This window comes from Rhipicephalus sanguineus, chromosome 6 (assembly GCF_013339695.2).
Source record: "Rhipicephalus sanguineus isolate Rsan-2018 chromosome 6, BIME_Rsan_1.4, whole genome shotgun sequence".
In the NCBI taxonomy this organism is placed as follows: Eukaryota; Metazoa; Arthropoda; class Arachnida; order Ixodida; family Ixodidae; genus Rhipicephalus; species Rhipicephalus sanguineus.
In genome coordinates, this window is record NC_051181.1 from 145,240,772 (window position 1) to 145,252,231 (window position 11,460).

The 11,460-nt window shown below is 45.7% G+C and overlaps 2 protein-coding genes across 2 annotated transcripts; one reads left to right on the forward strand and one right to left on the reverse strand.

Moving 5' to 3' along the window:
- The first annotated feature begins 67 nt into the window (after positions 1-67).
- LOC119396660 (general transcription factor IIE subunit 1) lies at positions 68-3,891 on the forward strand. Its single transcript, XM_037663952.2, has 3 exons — positions 68-1,121; positions 2,117-2,264; positions 3,665-3,891. The coding sequence occupies exons 1-3, from the start codon at positions 246-248 to the stop codon at positions 3,865-3,867; spliced, it is 1,227 nt and encodes a 408-aa protein (XP_037519880.1). The 5' UTR covers positions 68-245; the 3' UTR covers positions 3,868-3,891.
- LOC119396661 (dnaJ homolog subfamily C member 8) lies at positions 3,888-11,401 on the reverse strand. Its single transcript, XM_037663953.2, has 9 exons — positions 11,281-11,401; positions 11,006-11,107; positions 9,465-9,521; positions 9,334-9,400; positions 8,495-8,589; positions 8,354-8,425; positions 6,925-7,016; positions 6,380-6,455; positions 3,888-4,079 (listed from the first exon to the last, which is right to left on the reverse strand). Exons 1-9 carry the CDS (start codon positions 11,359-11,361, stop codon positions 3,981-3,983), a joined length of 741 nt encoding a protein of 246 aa, XP_037519881.1. The 5' UTR covers positions 11,362-11,401; the 3' UTR covers positions 3,888-3,980.
- Between the last annotated feature and the right edge of the window lie 59 nt (positions 11,402-11,460).

Genomic DNA, 11,460 nt, shown 5'->3' on the forward strand with positions numbered 1-11,460 from the left:
TATACATTAACAATTTTGACAATTAACGGCCCTGCTACACTACGGTATAGAACGTTACGCTGAATTAACTTAACGCTCGGCGCGGAAGTGTGGAAGATGGACGGTACGTCCTACAGGTGTGCGTCAGTTTTGTTTTAAACTGACAACTCGCGCTCCGCTGACACTTCGTGCCGCGCGATTGTGCAAATATACCCGCACCAAAGTACTCCGTCGATAACCAAAGACAGCGCGCGCCTCGGATCACCATGGAAGGAGGTGGCGAAGTTGTCACAGAGGTGCCGAGTTCGCTCAAGAAGCTCGTGCGGCTTACGATTCGAGGCTTCTACAGCGTGGAACACGTAATCGTCGTCGACATGCTCATTCGGAACCCCTGCGTCAAGGAGGACGACCTTGCCGACCTCCTCAAGCTGGAGAAGAAGCAACTGCGAGCCGTCGTCGCTCAGCTAAAGAGCGACCGCTTCGTCAAGGTCCGACTGCGGATGGAGACGGGCAGCGACGGCAAGGCGACCCGGCAAAACTACTACTACATAAATTACAAGGTGTTCGTGAACGTGGTCAAGTACAAGCTCGATCACATGCGCCGCAAGATCGAGACCGAGGAGCGCGACTCGACGAGTCGCGCGTCATTCCGCTGCACTGGCTGCTCCAAGAGCTTCACGGACCTCGAAGCGGACCGGCTGCTGGACATGGCCAGCGGCCAGTTCCGCTGTAGCTACTGTTGTGCGCCTGTCGAAGAGGACCAAGGGGCACTACCGCGGCAGGACTCGCGCCTCCTGCTGGCCCGGTTCAACGATCAGATACAGCCGCTGTACTCGCTTCTGCGCGAGTTGGACGACGTGCGGCTGGCGCCGCATTTGCTCGAGCCCGAGCCGACGGACTTGAGCGCGGTGTTGCAGCAGAGCCGCCGCGCCGGAGGACGCGCCAGTCCGACGGTGCAGATTCAGCAGGGCCGGTCCAGGGATGGTCCCTGGAGCGGCGACGCCACCCGGCACCAGGGTTCCGCGCAGGGTGCCGGCATCACCGTCAACCTGGGCGAGGCGACTCCGTCAGCTCCTTCGGCACCACAGCGCGAGGCGCCAGCGTGGATGGTCCACAGCACTGTTCTCGACACGCCGGTCGCGGTGAGCTTCTTGCGCACTCTGTGCGCTTTTCTGCGTGGGCTCGTGGATAAAAGCCCAGTTTGCTCGCAACTGCTGCGAGTACGGCGCGCAGTTGCAAGTATTTTCTATGCCATGCGCTTTTAAAAAACGATGGACACGCAAGACGGTACAGAAGATAGCGTCTCTGGTCATTAGAAACCCCTAGATGAATGCCTGCTGTTGAACAAGTATATTGCATAGGTACTTTTCTATGGGCCAGTTAGTGTGCTTTTCTGAAGAACAAGGTTACGAAGCAAACGCAAGACACCATACATATATGTGCTCATATTCAATGCGTATGATGATGATCATAATAGGGTTTTTTTTGTGTTTTTTTTTTGGCACAAGGACCACTTTTGGCCAAAGAGTGTCAGACATTTTCAAATCGTATAGGTTCTGTACCATCTTCCCAGAATTCCTGGGCCTCTGCACACAAGACACGACAGACACTAGCCTTTGCAGAGGGGCTCGTATTGCATCCCTAGCACCGCAGCGGCAATGCTGAAACTTTTGGCCTTGTGCCCCATGTTCTTGGAGTACCAGGGGCACTTCTGTAGTGCATAGATTAGTGCATGTTAACTTGTACAGTGCATTTTTAAAGTGCAGCACTCTGCAGAGCACAAAAATTTCAAACAGTGATCTGTTGCAGTAGTGCCAGCCACCTACAGTGCACACAACTGACAGATGAAGAACTACAAGTGTAGTCTTTCTTCATTTACTTCCTTGCCCCATCAGCTGGTTTACTAGCTTAACTGCTTTCAACCACATCTGCCCACCTACTATTTATACTGCAAAAGTTAATGCGCCAGTGCTGCTGTGTTTGTCACGGCTCACATTGACCAATTGCGTGTGGCTCGATAGAACAGACCACCTCCGTTCCATTTTGGAACACGTACAAGATCACGACATAGCATACACTGTTGCACCTTCACTTATCTGGTCTGTGTTGCTGAGACTACTTTCGCTTTATCTTGCAGCCAGCTAATGTACCTGAAGAAGTGGCTCCAGTCATCCCTGAAACGGGATCGCGGCCTCACAGTGCCATCATGGAGACTCTGTTGGCACACGAAAAGCAGCCTGTTGCACAGCCCCCCAAGGACTCGAGTGACTCGGAAGATGGTCAAGGTAAAACGCCTGCGTTCAGATTCTTTTGCATTGCAGTACTGCTTGTGTTGCGCACTTTATTTGTTAAAGGGACTGACAACTGGCCAGAACATGTGAGTAGATCCTGGTGTATACGAAAAGATCATGAATTATAGTGACAGATTCAAGCATACTTTTCCTAATCCGAGTAGGATTTATATTTTTAAATAACGTTTAAAAGTCACTGAAAACCAGTATGTCGCACGGCCCATCCGAAGAGCCTTGGAAGCAGGATTATGGAGTCGTTCACTTTGCTTCGTGTAGTTTGATGCTTTCATGCGTACCTGAATGAGGACTCAAAATTAGAGTATGTATATTATTATCCATCGCCACTGTATTCTGTGCTGCTTACGAGATAAATGGAGTTGACGCTGAGAAGCGGCACTGCATTCGCACGGAGTGCACGCATGTGCAGCAAATTGCAGCGCACAAACACGAACCGCTGCCACGCTCACCGCCCACTGTTTTCAGCACGTGTTGTGTGCACGACTTCACAGTCGTTGCATATCGTAAAATTCTGATTATAAATCCATCACACCATTTTCCACATTACCATTCCGTGTTTACACACTCTGACCAGTAAGCCTTCCATTGCACTAGAGAAAACAGGTACCGTAAAATTGGTTGTCGGTCTCTTTAAAGGGGCCCTGCAACACTTCTCCAAGGAGTAACCATCGAATGGCTTCATTAAAGGAGTTTAATGCTTCACGAATCGACCACCGCAAAAATTTTTAGAATCTGTCAAGTACGAGCGACAGAGATTTGTCGCACGCTGTAATTGCTTTCCGTCTTCTCTCGCCCCGACGGAAGCTAAGTAGGGAGGGATGCCATGGGGGAAAGAAGTTACCTCATGCGCGCGTCATGACCAAGGGGTTTTTTTTTTCCTCTCTCTTTTTAAAATATCTTTTTCGATTGCGTGGCTTACTTTCAGTGTGATCGCGAGCACACACCCGGGGAAGTGGCGGCCTTGGTAACTAGTACGCAGCCTACGATGCTCAAATCAGCCAATAATATTGGGGTATATGGCATGGCCATTTGGGCATATGGCATCGTTTGTAGAAAGAAGAGGAAGCGATTTTTAGCTGACTTTGAGAATTAAGTGTAAATTTCAGGCTGCGTGCTGCGCTATAATGTTTGGCTCGCGTAATCGGCAGCGTTTTCTGATCGTGCTCAAAAAGTGTTGCAGGGCCCCTTTAAAACTTTTTATTTTCACACTTCATTGCAGCTAGGCTTTTATTTGACGAAGTGGTTTTCTTTCACCCGCTTAATTTCATAAGCTATTTACGAGGTTCTGATAATTGCTGTCTGTTGCTAAATGTTTCATTTTTAAAAATCCAGAGTGCTTCATGTGAACATTGTGCAACCTTGGCCTCTTGCTGCAGCTATGCCCGAGCCAGTGCGAGACGTTGCGCAGTCTGACGAAGAAGAAGATGAGGAGGAAGAGGAGGAGACCCAGGTGATGGTGGAAGGGAAGCCAGTGCCTCTGCAAGACGTCACGGAGGAAATGGTGGCCCGCATGACAAGCACCGAAAAAGAGGACTACATTCGGCTACGGCAGGAGCTGTACTCCATGATGTACGATTGACGCGATTGCACGGATGACAGTTTTCTGTTTTAATACATGTCTCAGACACGTACCCCTCTCCCACCCCAGACTTGCTCTTCTTGACAAAAACACATCCCTGCGATGCAGGGCCATCAGCGAGTTTCGGCCCTGTGCTTTGGTGGTTTGTAGGTCTTGCTCTTTTTGCCAGTCTGAAAGTTCTTCCAGCTTGACACACGGTTCTCGCGGCTCTCCTGCAATGTCAACAAATTATGTCATGTGCGTGCAAGAAAAGGAGCTTCCTACCGTGGCAACAGCATCAGTGGATCGTCTAGTAGCATTGTGTTAAAAATTCTTTGAGGAAGTGATTGGATAAAGGTGTGCTCAATTGCTTCAGTAGCTGTACAAGTTCACTGAGCAAGCAAAAGGCAAGGACACAGAACAGCGACAATAGGAGACTGTCAAAAAAAAAAAAAGCCTGCATAGTCACTCTAATCAGTGTGTTCTAAGCAGCAGGACAAGAACATGATACCTCTAATGCTGAGACATTCTAAGCAAAAAAAAAAAAAAAAGCTGAGGGATCAACCTAAGCTGGTGTTTTTTATAGCTATACTCATCATCAGGGTTAAAATACAGCAGAACAAAATGAAAAGGGCATGACCGTGACGATTAGAGAGGAGCTTATGCACAAGCATTGCTCAAATGTTGCACACCTAGTCTGACTGCTCTCAGAAAATCGACAATGGTTTCACTGCCTTTTGAGCTGAGTACTATTTTGGCTGCGACAGAGAAGCAGGCTTGTGCTGGTATAACTGCTAACTGGCATTTAAAGGTTTGAGGGACTGCCCATTTGATAAGTGCAAAAGAATAAATTGCACTTTCTTGTCTCAACTGCATTGCATATGTCAGCCTCACTAGCAGACGAAGCTGTGCTGCTTCAGTTGATGTGTCTGCACTGTTGTGTGAACTTTTCAGAGCAGAGAAGCTTATGACAGCAATGCAAAAGTGCACACGGTGCATTTTGGTGAGAAGTACACATCTGCAAGAAACAGAAGCTGTCTCGCACTCTGATGCCCTCAATGGAATGGATTTCACACTAGGTTGTCTCAAAAGTCGAGAGAGGGTGGCTTCATAAAACAGCCTTGGCTTTGATGGAGCAAAAGGCTTTCACAAACACGCTGCATTTGTGTGTGTGTGTATATATCGTGTGCATCTCAAATTGCGCTTTCTTAGAAAAGTAAAGAAATAAGTACACCTAGCATGTATGATCTGCAAGAATAACTACATATTAATATTAATGAAAACCAGAAGATAATGAATTGAAGGAACGGATAGGGGACATTACTAATTGTACTGTTTTAGGTGTATTGTAGTAATTGTGATGCATAGATGTCAAGAAATTGATGAAAGGACAACTTGCCACCTGCCCCCCCCCCCCCCCTTCAATGTCAATATGTAATCACTCCTCTCAAACCGATCTGCCACTTGGGATAAGTTCGTTCACCTGAAGTTGCACAATGTAAGAACAGTTAAGGCTCTGTTATACTTCGACGCGAGCGCGCACGAGGACGCATTTCATCACGCTGAGCTGGCGATGCTACGCCAGGCGCAAATCGGTCTCCGCTGCAGTCGAGCCGGCTTGAACGCACCGGTGCGATCGCATCTAGAGGAGCGCATGCGCAGCAAAGCGAAGAACGTGCCGCGCCACCTGTTGGGAACTGACGAAACAGGCCGCGAAGCAGGTTCCTGTACATGGGAGTCCAGCATGTCCGGCGCGAAATGCAGCAGGATCTATTCCGAGCCGAGCGACGCCAGAAGCCGTTAGCGGTCAGCGGACGCCGGACTATAGAGGGCTGCTTTTTGCTGACGCAACGTCGCTGTGACGCGCACGCGCGCTCTTCGACATTACACTGGAGTATATCAGAGCCCTTACCGAGCAGTGCACAGTTGTGTTTAAGTAAAAACTGACTTTGGTCATTGTTTACGTAAACATTCGCATGGTTGTACGACGGGTTGCTAGGTCGTATGAAGAGGTACGTTGCAGTAAAGCTGCTCAGCACGCTCATTGACACGGAGCTACTGAGTCTGCATCTTTTTTGCACGATCAATCTCTCGCACTTATTGCCCCACTTTTTGTTAAACTGACATTGAAACAGTTTGCTGTGCATCGCCACGAAAGTGCCACTCTAGATAAGAGCTATCCCCTGCCCCAATTTTGTACTTCTTGAATTTCGGTGCGGTACCACATTAGAATACAGTACGTCCAGGAACGTAGCCAGAAATTTTTTCGGGGGGATGTTCAACCATGTTTTATGTATGTTCGTGCGTGCATTTGTATGCGTGCGTGTATATATACACAAGCAAAATTGAAAAATTTCAGGGGGGGGGCGCCCCCCCCCCCCCTGGCTACGCCCCTGCGTACGTCAACTAAAAACAGCATCCTACAGGATGGCAATCTTCTATCACACAAGGATCGGTACGTCATCGCAATGATCGGCTGCTCACGAGAAGCAAACAACAATGTCAAAATGCACTAAACGCTCTGGAACCATACCTCGTAATTTTTTTGCCACTCCTTCTCTTGCTGTGCCTTTTCTTGTTCCCGAATCTCAGCTTCCCGCTTTCTTTTCCTAAAAGGTGGAGACATTGTTTAGAAAAGAAAATGCAGCGTTGACAGGCCGAGGCAGAACATGCAACATTCAGTAATAGAAAGCATCTTGCTCAGTAGCAGATACACATTGAATGAAATACAATACACCCTACTTTTAGTTCCAACCACTGCCTTTCGTCCACGCCAGTTTAAAAGCACCGATTCATCGCACACAAACATTTTTACGCATGTAGACAACTTCTAGTAACTTCCAACATTTCACACCTCAAAGCTGTGGTGTTTCATACTTTACGAAAGTCCCAGAAGCCTTGTTTGATGCTGGCTGGAATGTACTCGAAACACTGTAAACATTTCACTACATCCAGAGCAATTTGTTCTCAAGTGTATATGAATGTTTCACTACATTCGATGCATGAATGGTTCCTCTGTGTGCCAAGACTGACTGTCATTGTGAAGGGATACTACAGGATTAACTGTAAGCAACTTGCCTCTCTTCCTGATCCCTGTCTTCTTGCTGCCTCCGCTTGCGTTCCATGTCTGCGAACAGTTTTGTTGTCAGCACGTAGACTGCATGGTTGTACTGCGTAGCAAAAGAAAAGCAAGAATTTGACGTGAGCAAAGATGATTCTGGTTGAACACGTCATTCAGAAGGTGCACAGTATAATGCAACAATGGGGGAAAAAAATGTGGCGCTTTTGTTTGCTGATGTGATGCTAAGAGGTCGGCCTGCAGAAATTTACGGTGTAAGGAGACCTAGAACTAAAGAAGCAATGCTAGTAAAGTAGCTATCTTTATCCTTTCATTAGAACCTTCTTCCTCAAAGGTAAGCATGATTTATCTTCTTCAGCATGACTAACAAGCAGGAAAAGTGGCAAGCAGCTTCAAATATCTTTTAGGCCTCAAGACTGGTACATTTTTGTTAAAATGTAGGGGTGTTTTATTGCCAAGACTTCCTAATCAAACACAAATATAAGAGAAACGGTATCACCAAATATAGAATAGCATAGCATAACATGGATAATAGCAAAACATAGTTCATGTAGAGTATGTTTAATTGAAAGAAAAAAAGTGGGCTATGTACAATGACACTGAAAAAGGATATGTCGACCGCATGCAGTACCGTTCACAATTAGATGTATGGACAACTGGAGCTTGTGAATGATGAGAAATTGGATTCAATTAGCTCGGGCACCATGGAAATGAGAGTATTGAAACAAGTGAATAGCATGTTAGTGGATACACATACAGGGTTGTATTACCAGAAGAGTGAAACTCGACTTGCACATCATTTTAAGGTGATGCAAACATGGTGAAACTGGCCATGTAATATATAGGAACAAACTCCGACAGTGCAGGCTGTGTAAAAGCGAGGCATCCTTCCTCAATGGCTGTCAATTATTGAGGAGAAGCTATCTGCCCTGTGCGCTCACTAGGTAAGGCGCTTTGGTTGTTGTGGCGCTTTCGCACAACAACCACAGCCGTCCCTCAGCAGAATTATTAAAATTGTTTTGGTTCTTGCATCCATAATTTTATCTATATCAAGACTCCAATAAGTAGTCATCCCTTATAGCATACTCAAAGAACCAAACATCTAACAATACTCAATGACTTTTAAAAATGAAAATGGTACGAATAAAATAGCTGGGCCTATTCTATTCGCTTTCAAATTTTCACGTATTTTCACACCCTTATTAAAATTATATCAAGAGGTAGTCCTAAAGATGACGAAAGAGATAGAAGAAAACGGTTTGATATTTATGAACGGATCCCATCAGAGCAAAAGTAAATGCTTTCCCTAGGTAGGCTAGAATGCAGCTTAACATGGCAATTTGGCTACTTAGAGGCAAACAAGATGTGTGCATGTATGTTTATATATATATCTTAAAAAAACTTTGCTTCATTGCCAACTCAACATACCTTTTCGGGGTCATCTTCCTCCACTTTGTCACCCTTGCCTGCCTTGCGCTGCTTCTTGCGTTTCTCCTCGACCTGTGAACAGCAGAGAAAAGCACGTTCTCCGCACTCGTGTCACAAGCACAGCATCCCTGTAGTACCCACCATCATGTCTGTGCGACCCTTGGCCTCTTCAATCACCTCTAACGCTCGCTGCCTCTGCTGCTCATCCTCGAGACTCTTGTACGCCTTGTTGATGACTGCAACACCGCAGGCAGAATGAACGGTAGCACATGAGCAGAGCGAACACGTGACAAAACAAGGTAACACGTGCTGCATTAAATTATGCGGTCTGCTTTCCAGAAGCCACACTCTGGCTACAAGAGATTCCATAATGGAGGGCTCTCAATTCTGATCTAAAGGTCCATATCATGGAAAATAATGAAAAGCATTCCAAACATCTCAAAGATTTTCACCTACGTGGCCTCATGATGATTACATTTGCCACAGAATAGTGCAGACTATGTTGATGACTGCTCATCAGTGATAGAGGAAGGAGCAATGAGCACCAAAATTTGATTACATGAATGTTCTGCCCAGTTGAAATGCGGCTGCCATAGCTTGGAATCAAACCTATAGCTCCGGGCTCAACAGGAGAGCATTGGTCATGAAACCACTGTGGCATGCATACAATACACATGACAGAGGGCTTGCAGGTAAACTGTTATCTGAAACCAACACAAGTAGGTAAAGTGGAGAAGCCTCAACAATGAAGTAAATGTTTTGATAAAGCAATCCGTTTTCATGAGAGCTCCAGCAAAGAAGAGGGCCCTGGTGATGAGTGCCGCTATTTAAAACAGTGCTAATGGAAGCAATGTTAAAAGTTTGGAAAGAAAACATCAAATCTATTCCTAAAGTTTTCATTATGTCCACAAACACCTCGCATCACGTGTATAGTCAACATAAATGTCCACGCCAATCAAATAGAAACCACAGCAATGTACCATCGAAAGCCTTCTGCGCCCGTTCACGGTCATCAGGGTTTTTGTCTGGATGCACCAATATGGAAAGCTGCAAAGCAACGAACACACAATTAGTGTCAGACTGGGATACACAGCAGTAAATTTCGCATTACCCTTCTGTACTGCTTCTTGACATCTTCTATAGGTGCCTCAGGGCTGATCTGGAGAACCTGCAAGAGAGAACGAAGAAAATTCATATTTATATTAAAGGATATTCTCACTTATATTATACGTCTACCACATTTTTGTAATTGTATACCACGAGTCACTTATATAAATGGTCACTTAGAGGCATCGTCTGCTGGAGACAGAGGAAACTTGCAGAATCACTGAAAGAACAACCATGACAACGATAACATTTGGCCTGTTCTTATCGTACACTTGCTGCTAGTGTTCGCTTGTCACGGTTTTGTTGTCAGCTGCCCTGTCGTCAAATACACAGACCACTGTGTACTGCAATGACAGCTGGTGACAGGGGTCGAAATTATGCGAACTAGCTCATAACGGGTGCGAAAGAGTAAAACATTCTGGTTTATTAGCCGCAAGATTGAGCTAAAAAATTGGAATGAGTGTATGCTTTGACACATTCGTAATCCACAGTAACTCTTTTATTACACTCAAGAATGCAGGATGGGTGCCTGTGCCTTTCATCCTGTGTTCTTCAGCATGCTAAAAAAAGTTGCTACTCAACTATACATTGCCATGGTAGTGTGGTTAGGTGGCAAGTAGCGTGCGTTCAAATGTACACGGCGGCGCTTCACTGTGAGCGATCTGCACCATTTGTTTGGCAATGAAAGTTGCTGAGTGCAGCGAACTTATTATACACATATATGTATACTACCCTGTACGTGAAGCATCTTGTAACACTTTAAACAGAAAATGAAAGTACTTAAGCACAAAAATTTACATGTAAAATAAAATCGTTTCTGCACAGTAGTGGGATATCCACATGCAGAAAATAGGAGGACACTTAAAAAGAATTAGGGTTGGTTGCATAAGCACTAATATGCCTCACATCAGGCATGGATCCAGGTTTCTTTGAAGGGGATGTGATCAACAACAATAACAGTAATATTAAATTTATTTCCGTACCAGTGAGCATTTGAACAAAACAGTGACTGCTTTGAATAAGGTGTGCGAGTTTGTGCAAATAATACAGCATAAGGCCGATAGCTTCTAAACGTAGTTTACAAATGCATATTAGCATTTATGGCAGCACAACAACAATAGAACAAACAATCTTTAAAGGTTATACATGCCATACACACACAGGTAAGCACATACTGTAGCAACTAGCAAAAAAATATGAGGCTGTCATCACAATTGTTCCTTCATCAAGCACCATACATCACCTGAAAAATATACGTCTTCATTCACGCTGCACAATTGCTCAGGTGTCAATCGATTCCACTCAACGATGGCAACGTTTACATCCGCAGCTCGAAGAGAACCGCCCTCCTACATATTCAAAAAGCGCGCTCTTTATTGCAGCGCTGCTTCTTTTTTTCGTTTTTTTTTTATTCCTATGCTGTTTCTCCACGTGGTGTTGTTGCTGTCTCATCAATGTGCAAGCGAAATACAAGCTGAAGATCGTATGAATGAGATGTCTACCGCGGCACCAAGTGGAGTTCAATCCTAAAGAACAGTGGCTTACCTCAAAGGGGTTTAGGTTGAAATAGGTCGACCCAGGTCTCAGCAGGCGGTCGATTTGTTGTTTGGGAGTCAGCACAGAATCACGCTTTTCGATTTCTTTCACCTACGCAGCAAATGTGACAGCCGTAAAAGAAAGGTTTGCAAACGGAACGTGAGCCCATAGCGGGTGCGCGGTGTCCAATGAAAGTGACCATTAACGCAAGGGCCGCGCGCCAGCGGGCAACTGGGCGTAATGTTTCTGTCTCTGCGCGCGTTCTCGATAAAGTAAGAACTTACTTCTGTGAAAAATGATTGCAATAAGTTGTCATCTACGGGCTTGGAGAGATCACTGGACGCAGCATCTGTAGGAGCCGCCATGTTGTGTACGACCGAACCAGTAGAGACCTCCCTCGGCGGTTTCGTTCGCGTTTCGACGTTGTTTCCCTGCTGTTGTTTAAATATCAGCTATATCAGTCT